The sequence below is a fragment of the Rhineura floridana genome, chromosome 4, assembly GCF_030035675.1.
Source record: "Rhineura floridana isolate rRhiFlo1 chromosome 4, rRhiFlo1.hap2, whole genome shotgun sequence".
Classification (NCBI taxonomy): domain Eukaryota; kingdom Metazoa; phylum Chordata; class Lepidosauria; order Squamata; family Rhineuridae; genus Rhineura; species Rhineura floridana.
The window spans coordinates 135,504,089-135,527,180 of record NC_084483.1 but is presented as its reverse complement, the minus strand read 5'-3'; the positions used below and the strand labels follow the sequence as shown (position 1 = coordinate 135,527,180).

The following is a 23,092-nucleotide window of genomic DNA, read 5'->3' as shown; positions in this document are numbered from 1 at the left end:
AGGGTATTGTCTTACAGCTTGAAAGATGTCATATGCTTTGTCTGTCTTCTTTTAAGTTCAGACTTCCTCATAGATTGTGGCTGTGTTTTGAAAGGTGGTTTTCTCAATTTCTCATCCTATTCTGTATCAAGTATCATTACCCCCAATGTCAGCCTTCTATGTCAATTTCAACCCTTAGGTACTCACATTGCCACTAAGTGTTATAAATGATCAAAGCAGTTTCTTTTCTGCAGTCAAGATATTCCAAACATTCATTTTCAAATAGAGTAAGAGATCTATGTATCCCCAGTATCTCATCTAGGGTAGGAGTACCTGGAGTACACACAACCAGTTGACCCTCTGGTTTTGCAAAAGCATGGCTCTCCTGTCATATTGGTTTACCTTGCTCAAATCTTTATTCTGCTAATTACAGCCGCCTCCCAATTACCAAACAGATTATATATCTCTCATAGGAATGGGTGAATCTGTCAATGTCAGTCTCTTTCAGTTTCTGTTTCCAACCTTAAATTCTCCACATTTCCATACCAGTTTACTATTTTTTAAAAAGGTTCTCATAAAAATTCATCCGCATTTAGAGCTAACTTCTCCTAATATACAATTTTTGTAAACCAATTTCCCCTAATATAGACCTTTTTTTGCAAAGCAGTTAGCCTTAATATAATGCACTTTTGTATGCTATTTTCACTAGCATATGCATTTTTATACACATTTATCCTAGTATATGGATTTTTGTACATATTTCTTGGCTGGTGAACTATATTGCAAAATTAGGAGAAGTTCAAATTTTGAAGGATGGCTATGTTTCAGTTTGCATATTTGCAGATATTGCATATCTGGATGATCTGTCATAGCTGGATGATCGATATGTTAGGGAGTTGGAGAGGCCAGCATCTTATAACACCTTTTCCACACCCATAGGGTGGCTTCCAAAATTGGATTAGAAATTTATTATTTATTTATTTATTGTTTGATTTATCCTTCCAGCAGGAGCCCAGGGCGGCAAACAAAAGCACTAAGAACACTTTAAAACATCATAAAAACAGACTTTAAAATACATTAAAACAAAACGTCTTAAAAAAATTTTTTTAAAGCTTTAATGACATCTTAAAAAAGAAAAAAAAGGTTTTTATATATATATATATTTAAAAAAAGGTTTACAAACATATTAAAAAGCAATTCCAACACAGACACAGACTGGGATAAGGTCTCAACTTAAAAGACTTGTTCAAAGAGGAAGGTCTTTAATATTTAAGGGGAGGGATTTCCAAAGGGTAGGTGCCGCCACACTAAAGGTCCATTTCCTATGTTGTGCAGAACTGACCTCCTGATAAGATGGTATCTGCAGTAGGCCCTCACCTGCAGAGTGCAGTGATCGACTGGGTATATAAAGGATGATGGTCTTTCAGGCATCCTGGTCCCAAGCTGTATAAGGCTTTGTACACCAAAAGCTTCTGCATAGTACCAATACCAATCCTGAGTTGAAAGATAGTGGTTGCAAGTCACAGCCTAGAGTATGCATATTCCATGCCAATGCACAGGACATATTATTTGCCTTTATATTTCTAAATAATATCATTGATCATCAGGACTCCACAAGTTCAGCTTCCTAGTTTAAAACAACACATGCCACAGGTAATTCACACTTGGGATTAATGTTGAGCCAAAGGTCCTCTTAAAGAGAGCTTTTAGGTGAAATTTAAGGTGGATTTGGAGGTAAAAGGAGGGACAAATCTGCCCTGTCTTTTTTGCCATTCTCCCACCATCTCCTGTTCAGTGGTAAAGACCAATGGCTGGTAGCCACTATGTTTAAGAATGCCCCTTGGAAAGACACTCTGTCATCTTCCTGGAAAATAAACATGACACCTGACAGCCAGGGTTACTGGGAAGAACACAAGCAAATTTCACAAATACACATTTTGCTCATTATGCTTATTATTAGAAAAACTGTGTGTTTCTGCCAGAGTTCCATCAATGGGAGCTTTTCTCTGAATGCAATAGCTTCAGGAACACGGTAGGGGAGAAAAGGGGGGCAACATGCTGCAAACCCCAAAATTATCAGCCTGCTGCTAGCAGCTGCTTGGACACTCAATTCAAAGACAGGTTTAATGTCACATCTGGTTTGGCCCTCTGACCTCAAACCATCACTGCAGTGTTCTGCCCCATACTATGATTTGTCCAGTTGCTTGTAAATTTGGGTCACTAGAATCATAGAATCGTGGAATAGTAAAGTTGGATTGGGCATATAAAACCACTGAGCCCAACCCCCTGCTTGACGCAGGAATCCTACTTAAAACATACCCAACAGTTGGCTGTCCAGCTGCCTCTTGAATGCCTCCAGTGTTGGAAAGCCCACCAGCTCCCTAGGTAATTGGTTCCATGTTGTACTGCTCTAACAGTTTTTCCTGATATTCAGTTGAAATCTGGCTTCCAGTATCTGGAACCCATTATTCCGTGTCCTGCAGTTTGGGATGATTTAGAAGAGATCCTGGCCCTCCTCTGTGTGACAACCTTTCAAGAACTTGGACTGCTATCATACCTCCCCTCTAGATTCATTCCCCACTGGATTCACTAGTTTGTCTGATTTTTTTAAATCTAAAAAAGAGTTGAAATGTAACTTAAGTGTAGAACAAAGGCTCCTGTTAACAGAACTATTTAAACTTTTCAGAACCCTGGCAAAACTATTGTATTACTTAGTAGACTCAATATTAATTATAAAAAGTATCAACTACATTTACTTTCCCCTTGAAGTTTTAAGAGCAAGCACTTTTGAGTCCTTTATAATAAAGCAGAAATAAAAATAATATTTTCTAAAACTATATTTATTGTGCATATTGTATATGTTACAAGGCAGAAACAAAGATGTTTGTTTAACTGAGGAAAATTACAGTAATTCTTTCAATAAGCCACCAAAGTACCCCACTGCTGCAACAGTTCATTATTCCCAATATCATTCCAAAGTCAAAACTATCCAGTTAGTTTGCCCATTTCCATTACCAAGAGTGTACTTGGACTTTCAAAATGCTTTCTTGACCAAAGACTCACCAAAGACTCCTGAGTAAGCTTAGCAGTTGTAGAATAAGAGGAGAGGTCCTCCTGTAAATCAGGAATTGGTTAAGTAGCAGGAAGTGGAGAATAGGAATAAATGGACAGTTCTCCCAATGGAGAGATGTAGAAAGTGGAGTCCCCCAAGGATCGGTATTGGGATTTGTGCCTTTCAACTTGTGCAGAACTTATCTAGAGTTAGGGGTGAGCAGTGAGGTGGCCAAATTTGCTGATGATACTAAATTGTTGTTAAAACAAAAAGGGATTGTTAAGAGTTCCAAAAGAACTTCTTCAGACTGACTGAATGGGTGGTAAAATGGCAAATGCAAATCAATGTAAATCAGTGTAAAGTTATGCATACTGGAGAAGCAAAAATCTTAATTTCACATATATGTTCATGGGGTGTGAACTGGTGGTGAGTGACCAGGAACAACACCTAGGAGTTGTATTGGATAGCTTCATAAAGATGTTGACCCAGTGTGCAGCAGATGTGAAAAAGGCAAATTCAATGTAGGGTTCATTAGGAAAGGCACTGAAAATAAAACAGCCAATATCATAATGCTGTAATATAAATCTATGGTGTGGCTGCATTTGGAATACTGTGTAGAGTTCTGGTCATCTCAAAAAGGATATTGCACAGCTGGAAAAGATTCAGAAAACGGCAATAAAAATGATCAAGGAGATGGAGTGACTCCCTTATGAAGAAAGATTGCAGCATTTGGGGCTTTTTAGTTCAGAGAAAAGGTGAATCAGAGGTGACATTATGCATAGCATGGAGAAAGTAGATAGAGGAAACTTTTCTTCCTCTCTCATAACACTAGAACTCATAGACATCCAGTGAAGCTGAATTTTGGAAGATTCAGGACAGACAAAAGAAAGTGCTTCTTCACAGAGTACATAGTTAATCTATGGAATTTGCTTCACAAGAGGCATGATGGCCAACAACTTGGATGGATTTAAAAGAGGATTAGACAAATTCATGGATGAAAAGGCTATCAGTGGCTACTAGCCATGATGACTATGCTCGGCCTTCATAGGTGGAGGCAGTGTGCTTCCAAATACCAGTTGCTGAAAACTGCAGTAGGGGAGAATGCTCTTGTACTCAGGTCCTGCTTACGGGTTTTCCACAGGCAACTTGTTGGCCACTATGAGAACAGGATGCTGGACTAGACAGGCCACTAGCCTGATTCAGCAGGCTCTTCTTATGTGGTGTTTTCCTCAATCATTCAAAGATTTTATATGGTCCATTAGAACTCCAGTGTTCTGGAACAACAAAATTTTGGCAACTAACAGATTTTTAAATAGATTTTAAAGAGGAAAGCACAAAAGCAGGACTACAGCTGAACATCAAGGAGACTAACGAAATGACAACAGAAGATTTATGTAACCTTAAAGTTGACAAAAAGGACATTGAACTTGTCAAGGATTATCAATACAGTCATTAACTAAAATGGAGACAATAGTCAAGAAATCAGAAGAAGGGTAGGACTGGGGAGGACAGCTATGAGAGAACTAGAAAAGGTCCTCAAATGCAAAGATGTATCACTGAACACTAAAGTCAGGATCATTCAGACCATGGTATTCCTGATCTCTATGTATGGATGTGAAAGTTGGACAGTGAAAAAGCAGATAAGAGAAAAATCAACTCATTTGAAATGTGGTGTTGGAGGAGAACTTTGCACATACCATGGACTGAGAAAAAGACAAATAATTGGGTTTTAGAACAAATTAAACCAGAACTATCACTAGAAGCTAAAATGATGAAGCTGAGGTTATCATACTGTGGACACATCATGAGAAGACATGATTCGCTAGAAAAGATAATAACTCTGGGAAAAACAGAAGGAAGTAGAAAAAGAGGAAGGCCAAACAAGAGATGGATTGATTCCATAAAGGAAGCCACAGACCTGAACTTACAAGATCTGGACAGGGTGGTTCATGACAGATGCTGTTGGAGATTGATGATTCATAGGATCGCCATAAGTCATAATTGACTTGAAGGCACATAACAACAGATTTTTAATAAGACTCTATGCCTATACACACCAGAGACTTTCAAGCAATTTAGCAAAATCATTATAGGATTGTACCACAATTTGTTTATTATGTGGGTTTTTTTAGTGTGAAGTACTTTGAGTGTGTGGGAAAATTATATAAACATGTTTTAATAAATTAACTTATTTCCTATTAATAACATAAAACTCTTCTCCAAAGTTTGACCTGATCAAAAATTACAAAAGGTTAGAGAAAGAATATCATTCTTTAGTGGTTATCATTCACCACACGAGTAATTTTGATGGTACTAAAGGGCTCATACAGAGCTTACTACAATGATGGGCTACTACTACCTTGTTCTAGCTTCCTTTCTCATCCTCAGATTGCACGCTAGATCCAAAACAAATGCATAACTGAATTAAATTATGGCAATTTAAACAAAAAATGGAATGGAATAGTAGAAATAGCACATCAACCTTCTCTTCTAGGACCTGTTAAACAAGACATGATCTACTAAACAAGCAGTTAAGACTTCCTCCTACATTATTTCAGTATTCGCTTACTGAGGGTGGGAAGTGAGAACGTTTTTAACAAGTCAGTGAATCCAGCCTCATAGGAAATTGAAAAAGGAGGTGCAAGGACAATATATACTAAGGGTAGCAATACAAACAACAGGAATGCAGGAACCATAGGGATTGAGATGCACCGTTGTATCGTTACAACAGACCTTGCATATCCTTGATAATTAATTTCTACTTCTCCATGGATACAACATGCTATTAAATGTTTTTCATTATTAAATTTATTTCTACTTCTCAATGGATACAACATAGTATTAAATGTTTTTCACCTTCAGTATCATAGTCTATTCTGTTGCTTTACAGCTGTTATGAAATATTCTGGTGTAAGCAAGAACAAATGTATTTATTTTTAAAAATGTAAGGCATTTCTAGTCTGCTCTTCATTGCAATGCAATTCCAGAGTGGGTTACAATTTTAAATACAACTCATACATATACTATAGACAGATTAAAATACAGGCAGATAAATTACAACCAGATAAATGCTTAAAATTTATTCTGTCAGTAAAATAAAGGCCAGGAAATGCCTGGGTGAGTAACCAGGTCTTTAACTGGCCCACAAAACCCAACAAAGTCAGTGCCAGTCACCCCTCAGAAAGGAGGGAGTTCCAAAGTTGGGGTGCCACTACTGAGCTGAAATCCTGATTGCAGGAATGCAAAATAACTAACAGTGTCATCCTATGTATATTTACTCAGAGGTCCACACTGTTCAGTAAGGCTTACTCCTTAGTAAGTGTTATGACTGTAGCCTGCATTAGAGTAAGTAAAGAAGGATTTGAAGATTTTGTTGTTTTTGTTTTGCAATGCCTAGTTTTAGAAAATGAATTGACTTCGAATGTTGCCTCACTTGCAACAGACTAGGTGATGTCTATCACAAAATTAATCTTTTATGGATTTGACAAATTCATTATTGATTGTTTTCATGCATTCTCTTTTCACTGAGGAAAACGAACTGTGAATCATGCCATACCTGAGAAGTTTTTAAAAGAAGATTTTTAAGACAGTGTTTATTTCATGTTATTTAATCATTTCCTATGGAACATCCTGAAGCAATTAAAACATATACAATAAAAGATATTACAAAACCACTTTCAAATCCAATACAGAAAAAGAATGGGATAAAAATCTCCATTTAAAAGGCTTGTTGCAAAAGGAAGGTCTTCAAAAGATGTCGAAAAGACAATAGAGATTATGCTTCTTTAACAGCAACAGAAGAGATTTCCAGAGGGCAGGTGCCACTACTCCAAAGCCCCTATTCCTACATCACGTGAAGAGGAACTTCTAATGAGTTAATAGCTGCAGAAGCTTCTCTCCTGCAGAGTGCAGTGATTGGTTTGACATATAATGGGTGAGATTATCTTTTAGGTATCCTGGTCCCAAGCTGTATGGGGCTTTATACACCAGTACTAGCACCTTAAACTTAGCCCAATAAGTAACTGGCAGCCAGTGCAATTATTTCATCAATGGTGTAAAAGTGGCAATTTTCTGCTACAGTGAGTAGTCAAGTTGTTACCTTTTACACTAGCTGCAGCTTCCAGGCCAATCTCAGAGGCAGCCCCAAATACAGTGTATTGCAGTAATCCATTCTGGAGGTTACTAAAACAAAGATGACATCTGTCAACTTATTTCAGTCCAAAAACAGCCATAGCTGTCTTATCTGTGAAGCTGGGCAAATGAACATCTAGCCACTGAAGTCACCTTGGCTTCTAATGGCAAAGATAGATCCAGGAGCATCCTCAGACTATGACCTGCTCCATCAGGGGAATACAACCCATTCCAAAGTATCAATTTATTTCATGTTATCCATCCACGCAACACATGCTACTGGAATATCTAACGTCATGATCTGACATTTTGAATGTGGACTGCAGGATCCTAAGGCCCCTCACATCACCCATCTATAATACCATAATAAGCAAACCACAGCACTCCAAGCTATTGCATGGCAACCCACGGCTCTCTGCTTTTCCTTCTGGGCCATCCAGTATTTTGCCCTCTCCACCTCAGATTATTCCAATCAGGAATAAGTACAAAAGAGACCTGCAAGAAAATGTTGCAGTGTGAAATATTCCTGTTCAGGGTTCCAGCAATGTCCTTCTCCATTATTCCATTGCTCTACCCTTGGTTTTCTAGTCCATCCTTCAGCATACCATAGCCACTGAGCATGTTGAGGTTGAACTGGTCTGTTTCGGGTTCCCACTCCTTATGCTTTTTTTCTAAATAATTTTTTAATACTTCTGCAAAGTTCCCCCATGCCTGCTATTTCCCCCTTTGTGCATGGTTAGTGCCATTTGGGCAATATATGGAGCAAAACTTGGAGAACTGAGTTCACTGATAGAATGTTTTTATGCTGTGTTTTAGATTTTTAAGTGTGTTTGAGAATATTTTTAGTTGAAATTGAGTTTTAGAACATTTTCAACTCTTTTTAGTATGTTTTTCTTTTTAAATTGTTTTGTTTATGTTTATTGCCCAGGGCTCCTTTGGGAGGAAGGACGGGATATAAATAACAATAACAATAACAATATAAACGGCACACTAGGGTGCTCTCACTGTTTGATTCTTTATGGGGAAGAGCAGAACTCTCCAGCTGAAAATGGCCCATGTGTGGCCATTATCTTCAAGCAGCAAGCAAAACCACACAGAAGAGGACCAGGTGGTCCAAAGCTATTGTCTTCTCCCTGCCCTCTCACCTGCTTGCTCTATACAGTTATCCCACTGCCTAGCCTCTGCATCCTAAGTTTATTGTGTCAATAAACTGAGCCATATATCACTGACACAGCTAATGGTATGTCTCACCCCAAATACTTGCATCCACAACAAGCTTTAGGATTAACCCATTAATACAGCTGAGTAATATATTTCTGACAACTCCCAATATATATACTTAAGAAGCCTAACTAGAGAGCAATTTGCTGGGAGAAATGGCAGAATATTATTAGAAGGAGGTCCTCAGTGACACCATCATGCATTCAAAGGCACATAAAACATCAGTGTTTGTATTTCTGCATTCCCTGCAACTATCAGATTCCCAGGCAGATCAGCAATAGCCTGCAAGCTACCTTCCAACAGGTGGCAGATGGAGAAGCTGTTTGCTTCCCAGTGCCAGGTGACAGAGGAACCCTGTAGATTACTGCTGTCTTCTGCGTGACCCACAGTTTAAAAACAACCTAATAAGGAATTGCTAATCTGAATACAACAGTATGCTCTAGAATTCAAAACATAGTATGAAAATATATTCTTAAGGAAATATCTAGCTGCCTCCAAAAGCCTAAAATCACATTATGATGTTTCATATCATTTTCATGTTTACTTGCTTGGATAGCTTATCAAATTAATGTTCTGGTACATGGTAGAAAAATTACAGAAAATTGTTATGGAACGCACATTGAATCATGATTAGTTTTACACTTATTTAACATTATTCATTTAAGACCTCAATTTTGAACAGTTTAATGTGGAAGTCTAACTGATTTTGGTGAGTCCTACCTTCTAGTAAGAATAATGTAACATGTCATGTCTTTTTCCAAAACTTTGCTGAATTTATTCCAACTTTTTAAAATTGCTTTTCCCTCATGCATATTACACTAAACCAGTAGTTTCTTAGAGGAAGTTTACATCTTTGATCCATACTCTAAGTGACCACTAACATGATGAAACATTTATTAAACTCTGCAGAGGCCTGACCAATGCTGGAAACAGATGGATTAGACCTATATAAACAACCATCTCATATGTTGTCACATATTTAGGCCAAACTCACAAACTGAATTTATTAGAGCCCAAGCCAATGACAAAGTAAACTGGCATTTGAGTATGCCACATTTATATCATTTCTAGTCTATAGCTGATCCTACCCCCAACAGCTCAGATCAGACCAGTCAGTGGTCACTTGTGCAACAGCTGCATCATAATGCCAACTGCCCCAAAGCCTTTTCCCTCCTCTATGCTCCCCAACTTTGCACTCCATTGTATGCTTCTCTGCACTGGATAGCCTTATAATCCCAGGAAAGTGAACAACATTGTTTCTTCCACTGGTAATTTCTGCACAGCAACTTTAACGGTTGCATATAGGTGGATATGTTTCTTTCTGACTTTCCCAGGTGACATAAGACAGGTATCTAAATTTTTCAGCTGGGTTGTTTCAGATGTTCTGACTTCCACCCAAGTCTTCCTGTTGATACTCAGAACAATAGTCCCTGAAAATTTTCAAATGGTCTTGATAGAATTTTCAGATCATCATCACAGTAAAAACAAATGGACAAAATGAAGGATAACACATTTAGTCTGATATTCTCAATCATCTTTCCAAAAAATTCCATTCCAAGTAAACAGAACTTTGTATTATTATATTTATAACTGAAGTACTCTTCAAGTATAGCATGCAAAATGTATCTCAACAATATAATTAAATATTTACAAAACTTTGGATTTGAATAAATAATTATTTTTGGTGTCTAATCCAAAAATGTCGCCAGCTCTTCTTATGGGCATAAATTTACCAAATAGATTCCAAGAGACAGATGCCATTTAAATACTGTTGTGGAGAGTTCACATTGCACATTAATCTTTGGTTACAATTAACATTAAAAGGCAAGTTTTAAACCCAGCAAACATATTATAATTGAGCTCCTGATGTGATCTTTCTTACTTCACTAAGTCTATCCATAGTTCCTCGACATGAAGTCAATTGGACTATTAGTCATCATGTCAGAAAGGAGCATTAATATCTAGCTCAGAAGCTGGCCCTCCTATAAGGTCCAATCTGGCAGAAACACCAATAAAGATACTTTTCTTAAAGGGCAATAGGGCCATAAGACAAAGTACTGCTCATTTTAAGGCTGAAAAAACAAAGCCTGCAGGGCAATAATTACCACAGATATACACACAGCAAGCCAGTTTTTGCCAACAAAACAAAAGTACCAACACTTTACCCAACAAGTTATATGTTCTCAGATATCTTTCAGAAAAAATTAATAAACTGCAGATGCTTTACAAACAATTAGTGAACCATGCACATCATGCATTCAACAGCTCCTTCTTTTATTACCATAAGGCATGTCTCTATCAGATTAACACTAGGATCAGTATATCATATTTTATAAAATTAATATGCTGCATCCTGAAAGCTCTATCTTCACATCAAGGCAGTCTGCTACAACAAAAACTAACAATCATTTAGAATAAATCTTCCCGCTTCCCAGTGCAAAATTCTGAAATTCTGAATTATATTAGTACCAAATAGACAGAAACTGGATTTCAGCATATGAACAATTATAGAATTGATGTCAGGCTCAAGATTATGTAAATGTCAAGAATGAGGAACTTATAAGTTATTATACTAAAGTGTAGAATTCATACTTTACAAATAAACCTGTCGCCAGTTTCATCAGTGACATCAAAAACATGTTTACCCTAGTATTGTGATGGTCCTTCTTAAATTTGTTTATATTGTTGTTACATCTAAAGAAGAAACTGACAGTGCTTTAAATTCAAATTCAAATTAGTTATTACAATAAAAATAAAAAATAACTAAACATATACAAATCTCAAAATACAGAATATAAAATGAAACAAACCCTGAATATTCCAGGAGGGAAACAATATGATCCTGAACATTAAATTATTAAAAACTTTAAAAAAAAGATTTATAATGCCTTCTCAAGGTGCAAAAAGCTTAAGAAGGCCTCTTTCAGAATAGAATTCTGTAGTATAGATCCACTACCAAAGAGACTTTGTTCCATGTAGTTCAAAACAACAGATGTAACATAGGAAGTTGCCTTATACCAAGACAGACCATTGGTCCATCTAGCTCAGTAATATCCACACTGAGTGGCAGCAGATCTTCTGAGTTCAGATAGGGAACATCCCCATCCCTGCCAGGAGATGCTAAGGATTGAACCTGGGACCTTCTGCATGCAAAGCATATGCTCTACTGCTGAGCCACAGCCCTCCACCAAAGGCACCTGGAGCGCAGTGGCTTCTGAACATCTTAGTGAACTGGCAGACTTATTCAGGGCATAGGTTGTATATCTCTGAGGCCACAGTGAGCACCTTTAATTACAGCTCAGAGCTAAAACTCAGCCTGTGTCATTGCAATTGTCATGATCCAGACTACCACAAGTTGCTTGGACACTGGCTTGGAGGGATAGAGACCAGTAGTACCACCCACAGAAGCACCTGATTTGGGACCTGTTTCTGACCCAGAGTTCAGCAACCAGGGACTATTGGAATCTGACACATCTGAAGCTAAAACATTTAAGCCAGGACAGCCAGTGACTGCAGTCTTTGAGCCAAGGCCCATAAAGGAAGCAGCATCCTTGGCCCCCAAAAGGCCTTGTGTGACAAATCTGCTTACCACCACAGGCAGTGTGCCTAGCAATGGAGACACAACAAAAATCCAGGCTCTAGGCCAGAGGTTAGCCTCTTAAACTATCTCTGTTTTCCAGCAAGGTGTCATGGCCCCGTCAGAGGACTCCTCAGATGAGGATGACTCGGGAGTAACAGCAGCAGACCCAGGAGCAGCAGGAGACACGGAGGAGCCTCCTGAGAATCCAGCTCCTTCTGCCCCTCAGCTGCAGAGCACCCCAGATACAGCAGAGTCCCTGCAGCCAGACACAGACAGTGAACAGGATACTCCCCCCTCACCTGCAGAACGTAGACAGCAGAAGGTCAGGCAGAAGAGAGGCAGGCCTGTCTCCTTAAGGCCCAAACGCTGAGGGCTCACACCTGCTGTCCATCCTGCTCTTGATAACGCACACTTTGGCTGCAGCTTGTTGCTGACTGCAATGTCAGGCGTGGCTTTGTGTAGACCTAGTTTCCCTGCAGCATCTCTTTGACTGACCTCCTTGGCAATTGATCCCGGACCTCCACTGACCTCGCTTCTGGACTTCTGACTCGGCAAGTACGCTTCGGATAGGCCTGGCAGATTTACAACCCGACTGCTGGCTAAGGACTTTCCTTCCCTGCCAAAGACCCAGGAATTTCCAGCCCCCCCTGACACTGCTGATGCAGTGTAGAGCTGGCACAAGGGAGCATAGCATGGGAAGAGAAGTCAGGGTGAAGAACTTTATGAGCTCAATCAACAACTAGTCCTCAGAACAAGTGGTCTCTTCCATAGGACCTGTCCAGGGTACTGAAAGGTCTGTCTCTAACCACTCTTGTTTTCTGACCTGTGACCAGGAGTGTAGTTGTCCAGGGTCTCAGGGTGTGTGTGTGTGTCTTAGACCCCCCTTATCTTTTGGGGAACAGGGTGCCAGCGGGCCAATCCTTTGAGCCAATCATCCAGCATCCTTTGAGCCAATCATCACAAATTGCTTTTTAAAAATGTGTTTTTAAATTTATATATTTGTTTTTAATGTTTTTAATTGTTGTAAACCGCTCAGAGAGCTTTGGCTATGGAGTGGTATACAAATGCAACAAACAAACAAACAAGAGGGTAGTATGTTGGCCACTGAAAAGAGTCTTCTAACCTGCTTCTTTGCCCTTTCCTGCTGATTGGAGCCAATCAGAGTGAAAAGAGGTGAATCAGCCATTGAGAAGACTCTTCTCAGTAGCTAACAAACTCCCCTTTCATGCTGATTAACTCCTAGAGGCATCTGTTGTGTTTGGTTTAAATGAAATAGGAACAGTTTAGTAGATTCTTTGCAGAGTATATATTTTGCAAAGTGGAATGAGAATTAACCAGCCCACCTTCCCCTCATACAGACTACCTGAATAAAAACAATAGAGACAGTCTTCTTTGGTAAAATTATTAAGTATGTTTACTCACAACCTTTCATATGTTCAGGAAACACAGGCTCTAACTTGGACAGAAAAGATAGAAGTAGATAGTAGATTTTAGTCCATGATTGGGATGATCTGGGAGAGAAACCTGTGGAGGCTTCTGTCTCCTGTGGCTTAATGGAGGATATGCAAATAAGAGAACATCTCTTAACAAAGAAAAGGAAGAGAAGAAGGGAAATAACACCTATCAATAGGAAGTTACATCACAGTAAACAAGCATAGAGGTGTCCCCAAATTCTGGCTAGAAGGGACATCTCCCTATTAAAAGCATGCAATCTTACTTATCCCAATATGTTGTTATAGGAGAAGACATTAACAAAGATTGATAAGCAGGAAGGAGTATTCAAACCTGGCCAGATTATTCTGTAATCTTAGAAGGTTGTATAATCTGAGAAGGAGGCATGGCTGTGACATTTATGAAGGGACTCTACACTTATGAATTTGCCACTCTGCTACTGCGTGTGACCTTTGTGTGGATGGATACAAACTGCTTACTTGCCAGTCCATACCTGATCTCTGACCTGCTAGCTCTAGAGTCCCCCTCTCCCTGCAAGGACTTGTCTTTGTCAGGACTGGATAGTAATCACACAGGTCTTAAATACACAGGTCTTCCTACTCCCCAAAATAGGCAGACTGTTGCATGTCTGCATATGTGAGGGCTCAGCCCCACATAGAACACATTATAGTAGTCCATTAATATTACAAAAGTATGTGTGATAGTTGCCAGGTTCCCATACATACAGCTGCTTCCTCCTGTTAAAATGATAGATGGAAGCAGTAACCATGAATTCTTAGAATCTAAACTAATGTAGAGCTGAAAAGATCCCCTAGAATGCACATCTACTCAATTAAAGGAAGGCAAATGCTATCAACACTGAGTTTTTCTCCAGGGACCCAAACTGTCATCGTTTATACCTCATATGCATTCAGGTACAATCTATACATCCTCATCTAGTCCATTACAGTCTCTAGACACTAACTCAGGAGGGAACTTCGGTTCCTGATCTTGATAGAAAAACAGAGCTGGGTGTCATAAGCATATTAATGACATCCCACTCCAAAGCATCAAACAGTCTCAGCCAGTGACTTCATGTAGATATCAAAACAGAAACTTGTGGCACTCCACAAATCACTTTCCAAGGTGCTGAATACTTAACCAGTTATTTAATTTGAATAAAATACTGGATGCATATTTGTGAGCTGACAGGATGGGTTCTTGAACAACCAAGCTACACCATTATTGAAAATAAAACTTCCAGACTCACCTCCTGGGAACACGGTCTCTCCTGAACCAATACAAATGGAGATAGGAAAACAAGGAGCATGAACATGTTTCCTTCTGGACAAACCAGGATTATGTTATTGTGAAGGAACCATGCAAATACACAAATTTCATAACGTGGAATTTGACATCTCTTGGAGGTGATTCATAATGAAAAAATCCTCTTGTCTTTTTGTATGATATATGAAAAATAGCCAGTGTCAATAACCATCAGTGCTCTCAGACATTAAAGGAAAACGTGTATCAAATCATGTTCAGTGTAGTGTTGTGAGATGTAGTGAATGATGTACACATTTACAGCACAATCCTATTCACAATAAGTTTAACTGGGCATACTTCCTGGTAAATGGATATAGGACTGCAACCTGGCAGGAAGTCCAGCATTAAGAATCTGGTTAAAGTACTCTTTAATGTATTCTCATAAACACACATTTAATTATCCTCTGCATGGATAGCTAAAAGTTGTCTTCACAAACAAGTCTGATTTCATTCATCGTATTAAACGACTATACCTTAGAACCAAAATTAACGTAAGTAACACTAAGGCTGCATCCAAACATGCCTACTCAGGAATAGGTCCTACTGAATTCATTGAAGCTTACTCCCAGGTAAGTGGGGTTAGGACTGCTGCACTAAAGTCCATGTTCCTTATGGACTTTACAATATGTGCTTAATTGTTTCAAAGAGGTTGAAAGAAATTCATTAAATCATCCAGCTATAAGACATTTTCCTGAAATATAATAAAAGATCAATTCTCTGCATTAAAGATAAAACTTTATTCACTTTATGTAACCACTTTTTTAAAAACAAGCTTAATGCCACAGTGACCTTTTATAAAATTCACATTTGATCCAAGCTTGAGTGCTTAATCTGAAGTATTTTATGTTTTATATAATAATCAAAGAGCCGGTGTGGTGTAGTGGTTAAGGTGTTGGACTATGACCTGGGAGACCAGGGTTCGAATCCCCACATAGCCATGAAGCTCACTGGGTGACCTTGGGCCAGTCACTGCCTCTCAGCCTCATGAAAACCCTATTCATAGGGTCACCATAAGTCAGAATTGACTTGATGGCAGTACATTTTTTATATAATAATCACCACAATGTTTTTTCCAGACAACCAGTAAGGTCTGCTGATCTGCATTTAACTCCTCATGTTGTTATATCCTTCTGAAACAATAGACACAAGCACCAAAAGGAACGGAAATATAAGGCATGTGGCACATATATACAAGAGTTGTGGAAAAGCAGCAGCAGCAAACTAGCCAAATAGCAAAGTTGATTTATCATCTACTTTGATAATACAAGATATAAAATTCCACTGTCACAGTCTGACACCTAGAAGAGGATTCACAGGGTTAATTCCTGACTACAACGTAAGCCATCCCTCTACACCTCACAAGCAACAAGCAGTTTGAGAAGAAACTGGTTTAACCTGACAGAAAGGTGACAACTCTCTCTCTCTCTCTCTCTCTCTCTGTGTGTGTGTGGGGGGGGTATGGAAAGAATGGTGACTGCATTTGTGAAGGAGGCAGGGATAAGCAAGGGACTTACTTTTGTAGCTGGCAGCCCAGGGCTGATAACCATAATAGCCAGTAATCCGCAGAATCCTTTCCTCAATGGAAGTGAGCCCCACGGTAGCACTGGTGAGGTCTTCCATGGATCGAGACCATTTCAAATCCTCTTTGATCGCCTCATCCACCACTAGGTATTTGAGCTGCCGGAGTTGAGGGCTGATGTCTGACAGCCTCCTGGGGCTGACATCTGGAGATCTCCTCATGCCACTGGGGGTGGGGAGGTTACGGGAGGAGAGGAGATGGAGTGGACAGAAGGTAAGGCAAAGAAGAATGTAATAAATGCAAACACTCTCAAGAACATCACCACAAGGTATTAATAATGTAACAAAAGCACACACAATGGGTGGGCAGCTGGAGCGAGGAATACAGGAATGCATGGACTGCCTTATGCAGTCAGACCATCTAACTCAGTATTCCTACACTGACTGGGAGCAGATCTCCAGGTTTTCAGACAGGGGGGGTCTCTCTCAGCCCCATCTGGAGGTGCCAGGAATTGAACCTGGAACCTTCCGCATGCAATACTGATGCTCTGTCACTGAGTTGTGGTCCTGAGGAGGGCACTGGGCACAAAGGATAAGCTGTCCCTTAGTTGAGGTTCTGCTGCTACCTGTGCTAGACCTATTTTATGGATTTTTCGAGGACGTTTCCTTCAAAAAAGGCTGTGTGTGTGTGTGTGTACACACTTCCCTCCCGCTCACACATCCTCCTTAGGGAGCCACCTCCTCCAAGTCCGCCAAGAGGGAGCCCTGAAGCGCCTCAGTTCCGAAAGAGAGGCGAGCTCCTCCGCTCCCGTCCCTGCCAAACTAGCCACAAAAAGCTCCAGGCGAACTTTAACTGACAAACCCACGATTCCTCCCTCCCACCCCTTTCTCCGCTTTACATTCCTAATATCCCAGGAAGGAGGAGAGCGAAGGGCACAGGACAAAGGGGGGGGGGTGAGGCTGAAAACTTTGCTCCCGCTGTCCCCCTCCCCCACTGCTGAGGCAGCCCGGGGTCGGCGCCGGGTTTGCGCCCAGGCACAGCTGTGGCGGCGGCCCCCGTGGGAGAGGGACGGCCGGCGCGGAGAAAGGCCGCGTGAGGTACCAGCGGAGCAAGTGGCTCTGCCTCTGCTGCAAGAAGCAGGTATCTTTCCTCACCCCCGACGCCCTCCCTCGCTCGCCCGCTTCCCCGGGACTTACATCGCAATGGTCTTGCCCCTCGTCGTGCCGTTGGGAAACTCTCGAATCCCCATAGGGAAGAGCAGCGGGGGAGTAAGGGCTCCCAGACTTCAAGGAAGGTGCAGCCGCCGCGGGCGGGCTGGCGGGCTGACAAGGCACGGGGTGAGAGGCAGGAGCGGCGCTCGTGCGGGTCGCTACGGCGAGAAGAAGGAGAAAGACGTGGCCGGAGCTAGCGCTTGCCACCACAACACAAGCATGGAGTTTTGAACGGCCGGTGAAGAAAAAGAGCAGCAGCTGGTGGTGGTGGTGGTGGTGCTGCTGCTGCTGCTGCTGCTGCTGCTGCATGAGAGTCGTTTTAATCCACAACACGGGCGAGGCGTTGGCTCCTGACTGCAACCTGCTGTCGTTGCCGCCGCCACGCATGAAGTAGGGAAGCGAAGGAGGAAAGAAAAGCAAGTCGCTCCCCTCACGGGCAACCACTCTCATCACCCATTCTCTAGGAAAACGCCGCCTTTTCTCTCTCTTTTCCCTTAGGGGGAGCGCTCTCTCTCTCTCTCCTCCGCTTTCTTCCCTGCCGTGAAATTGGCCCAGCGACCTACAGGGGGAGCCAGGGGGCAGTTTGTAAGAAAAGGAGGCCACCCCTCTCCTGTCTTAGGAGGCAGATACTCTTAAAACGCTTAGTTTTATTTGATCTTAAGATGCAGTGCTTTTAATATCTTTGAACTTGAAAATGTTTTATACGTTTATTTCCAAACAGGTGGCAGAATTAGCCCTTGGGGCAAAAACAATAAGCCCTCACAGTTGATGTTGATAATGAGGACTTTTTTGTGATGGAATTCACCAGTACAGAGTACAGGCACCTCTTTCCTTTCCTTCTCTCTTTCTGCTCATGGTAACCATTTACTCACAAAACAGCGGCACTCACAAAACATTTATCAAAGCACCTCATTTTTTAAATAAAAAAGCAATAATAATAATAAAAAAAATTAGCCAAATGATACAGATTCAGTTCCTTCACAACTAGGGCCAACCCTATCGTTAGACAGACTGAGGCAGCCACCTCAGGTAACAGACTTTGGGTGTCAGGAAAGGGCAGCAGATTGCTAGTTGTTTAGTTTGCTATTGTCATACTTTTACAGCCAGAGAGGGGAGAGGTGCTAACAGACCTTTGTGCCTCAAGTACCAAAATAACTTGGCTGGCCTTGGGCAGTATGCATGAAAGAGGAGATTTGCTGTTTTGCCTCAGACAGCAAAATGTCTTGGGCTTACCCTGAAATGTATCCACTTGGTGGTTCAATCATTTCTTATACCAAAGAGGATCCAAGATGGAACAGTACCTGCCTTGCATGTCCCAGATAGGAGTGGGAAAGACTTTTGCCTGAAACCCTGGAGAGCTCCTGCAAATCAGAGTAGGAAATGCTGGGCAAGATGACCCAGTGGATGGATTAGATATAAGGTAACTTCCTGTGTTCCTGTTTTGTGTCCTCCCCCCAGTCCTCCCTCCAGTCCTCCCTCTACACAACCTTTGGGCTCTAGAGAAAGAAAGCATGAGAATGATCTTCAAAGTGAGGGTCAATTGAAATAGAGCAGCTCAGGAATGCTTACTTCACCTGTCAAGTTTTTGTAGAACTCTAAATGGGAGGTGAAAGCTCTTTCCTCTGACCTTGGGATATTCCTACTTTCACTTCTATAACCTGACACATAATGAAGGCAAAGCCAGAGACAGCCCCATCAAGAGGCCAGGAGAGGCAGCTGCCTTGAGCTGCCAATTGTGCCATTAAGGGTGGGAGAATGAACCTGAGACAGGCAAATTTGACCCATGAGACAGAATGTTCTGAGAGTTTCTCTGGCACAGGCCCCGCTGAAATTAATGGGAGCTGCTTAAGGTAGTGCTTTTTCACAGCTAGGAACATAGGAAGCGGCCTTATACTGAGTCAGGCCAACAGGCCATCTAGCTCAGTCTACACTGACTGGCAGCAGCTCTCCAGGGTTTCAGGTAGGGATCTTTTCCCAGCCCTACCTGGAGAAGCTGGGCCCTTTTGCATGCAAAACAGATGAGTAATGAACCTTTCCCTCTATTCATTTCAATGGGGCTTGTGCAGGAGAACTTCCCCATGCATCATGCCTCACATTTCTCATTACTAGAGGTGATGACGTTGTTTGGACTTTCTGCTTCAGGCACCCAAAGTGATTTATTTCATTTTTGCTGGCTCTTAATAAAGCTAAGAGGAATGCCTTACAGCAGGCAAAGGCAGAAGACCAATGGGAACCTATAGGTAGATATCTGGGTGATTTGCAGTAGAGAGGCAAGGGTTTCAACAATTTTACAAAGTGACTTTTCCCAACTAAATTACACTGCTGAAATGAAGAAAACTAGCCAGGGGAAGGGCTGTAACTCATTGGTATAGAGCACACGTTCTGCATGCAGAAGGCCTTAGCTTCAATTCCTAGCATCTCCAAAGAGACCTGGGAGAGATTCCTGCCTGAAATTCTGGAGAGCTGCCACCAGTCAATGTGAACAATACTGGGCTAGATGGACCAGGTCTGACTCTATATAAAGCAACTTCCTATGTTCCTGTGTTTGAAGTGGGTTTTTAAAAAAATAAAAAATGAAAGGACAACTGGTGTTCCTTGCACTTTTGCTCCACTGGAGGTGTCTTCTGACAGAAGAGGAAGGTAGGTGATTTTTTGCCAATGTACCCTTAACTCCTGTAGTGCCCCACACTGCCTATGCTGGGGAGAAAGCTGGAAGGTTATTCTTAACAGACCACAAGTGCTAAAAATGGAGTTAAGGTAAAAGATATTACATATATATTACAAAGATAAAAAATGTATTTCAACCTTAAATATAAAACTGCACTCATGTAACACATGTAAATATGAGCGCATTTTAATAATAAATAGGCCAATGTTCCATCCTCTCCTCTTTGACTAGCAGACATATTTGCTGGATCAGCTGAATACAACCCGGTGAACTCCAGTCAGTTATAATACTGAAAAGAAACTTGTATATTCAGAATGTGCCCAGAACCACCTTGTTTCCTTTTTTAAAAAAAATCTATATGTTTTTAACAGCTGGCTCTAGTTGGTAAATCTAGTGATTCTAGAGAAAAAAAGGCTGGACAAGCCCACATTCTGACCACCCATGCAGGTATGACCACCCCACAAGCTTGTACGCAAAGGACCATCCGACAAATTCATTGCAAAGTGTATCTCAAAAAGGGAGCTGTAGCCACTCATGGATCCCTGTATGGTACATACTTGCCACAGTGATACTTACTGTTTTAAACATTCTGTGTTTATAGGTGTGCATTATATGTGTACATTTAGAACACTACAGGTTTACACTGAAAAATGATATGTGTGAAGCGGATGCTATCGCAAAACTAGTGCAGCTAATCCAGCTAGAATCTCTTAACATGGCTTGTTTTTCATAAGCATTCTGTTTGCTTGATAACGGTGCAGTCTTCAGGTCCTGTGAGATTTACATCCCTTGCTGCTTTGGGATCAATAGCACCATAAAGATTTAAAAACTAATGAAGGCAAGAAGGCCCATATAGCAACCTCTTTTTAAAATGCTGTTCATGGAAGAAAGTGAGGATGAACCTAAAGTGTCATTCTGAAGCCTCTTTGTCTCTCCATAACCATCAAATACAGCAGTCTCTCAAATTCTGTTTCAGCAGCATTCTGGACCTTAGGCTGAAGCAGAAGTAAGCATCTGAATGGAGATGGTGCTGAGCTTGAGACAGGTTTGCACTTCTTCATCCCTGACACTTGGTAGTCAAAACAACAGTACTGTAGTTGGAGGAGAAGCAGGACTAACTAATGTTCTTCCCTCTGCAAAATTATCAAAGGAATCCTGTTCTGCTGTTTTTGGTTTTGTTTCCCTGTAATCATGTACATTGATGATGCCTTACAGAAAAATATATATATACTTATATGTCAACTTTTTATTATCAGAAGGCTTCTGTTTCTTTAGCAGTCTAGCAAAGAGAAAACATCTAGCCCTGACTTTAGGAAAAATGAGACAAGATTCATGGATGTTTCGCATCTCAGGGCCAAATTGCATGTTACATTAAATGTGTGGTTGCATTTAATGTATCTCTGTTTTATTGTTTTTAAACAACAACCATAGGGGGAGGGGTGGCCTGAGGAAGACTATGCTTCAGATTATGCATCATTTGCCCCACTTGGGGAGTCCCCAGAATCCTCTTCTACACTTTCCTCATCTGAGGGCATTACTCTTCCGTTGTACTTCAAGTCTGAGAATGATTTCCCTGCAGACTCTTCTGCTCCACAACTGTGCAGGTGACTCCAATTGCAGAAAAGGCTACAAGCACTTTAAATGTTACAAAGAACTCTCCTGATGGGTTGAGCCACTTTTATGCTTTCTGGTGCCTCTCTTTGCTGAAACAACTTCCCAAGCTCAGCTAGCAAGACACACTGGGAGCTGTCCAGGGTCCTGATTGACCTGGCATTATACAACTGGCAATTTTAGTGTGTTTAGACCAGTGGCAGAAGATACATTATGTCATCTCACCTACTGCTCCAAAACCCCTCCAGTACACATACACAGTAAGCAAAGCAAATGGGCTCAAGTTGTAGGAAGCGAGATTCCGACTGAACATCAGAAAAAACTTCCTGTTAGAGCAGTATGACAATGGAACCAATTACCTAGGTATATGGTGGGCTCTCCAACACTGGAGGCATTCAAGAGGTAGCTGGACAGCCACCTGTCAGGTATGCTTTAAACTGGATTCCTGCATTGAGCAAGGGGTTGGACTCAATGGCCTTATAGGCCCCTTCCAACTGTATGATTTTATGAATCTATGAAAGTAAAACAGACAGCCAACTAAGGACATTTTCATGACTAAATATGCCTTTTAGTAATCACACTTATGCAAATTTAAGCCCTATTGATACCAATAATACTTATTTCCAAGTAAGCCTTATAAAATATTTATGTTTAGAAATGCAGCCTGAACTTTTCTGAGAAGCCTCACTGAGTTTAATGGGACTTAATCTAAATAATTGTGCATAGGAATGCATCCTTCAGGTCCAACTCCTCCAGTTCTGTAAATGATCCATATGTAGTTTTCTCACTGAGTCTTATCACAATACATACACATAATATATCACAACACATACACATAAAATATAAAGTTTTCTTCTGCTGTAGCAATGGGGAACTTGTGGCTCTCCAGATGTTGTTCGAATCCAACTTTTAGAGGGTTTAAAAAAAATATTATGCAGTTGATAAATGCTTTAAAATAAATAATCCCATTCAGCATAGTCAATAGTTGGGGATGATGGGAGTTATAGACTAGCATTATCTGGTGTGCCACAGGTTCCCTATCCTTGTTCTGCTTGGTCATACCATTGATTCACTTATATCAATATTGTCTACTGTTACTCCAAGATATCAGGCTGAGGTCTTTCACAGCCTCCAACCCAAGAGCCTTTAACAGGAATTGATGGGTACTGATCCTAGTACCTCAGGTATGCAACACATGAGTTTTGTCTCTGAGCTATTGGTCCTCCCCTTCCTCAGAAACCATTCTAATATGTGTGTGGACAACTTGTTTCCAAAGTCTGATTTCTCTAGTATTTACTAATTTCACCAACAGTTTAATCCAATACTATTTGCAGAGGATCAACTGAATTAGTAATTTCACAGA

The 23,092-nt window shown here is 40.8% G+C and overlaps 1 protein-coding gene across 1 annotated transcript in view; it reads right to left on the bottom strand.

Annotated features, from left to right (window-relative positions):
* SLC35F3 (solute carrier family 35 member F3) overlaps positions 1-17,514 on the bottom strand; it is a 246,238-nt gene extending 228,724 nt beyond the window's left edge. Inside the window, exons 1-2 of the mRNA XM_061624518.1 lie at positions 17,436-17,514; positions 16,235-16,464 (exon numbers count right to left, since the gene is read on the bottom strand). Of these exons, the coding sequence (XP_061480502.1) occupies positions 16,235-16,464; positions 17,436-17,488 (283 nt within the window). The 5' untranslated portion in view covers positions 17,489-17,514. The remainder of the gene's footprint in view (positions 1-16,234; positions 16,465-17,435) is intronic.
* Positions 17,515-23,092: the final 5,578 nt, after the last annotated feature.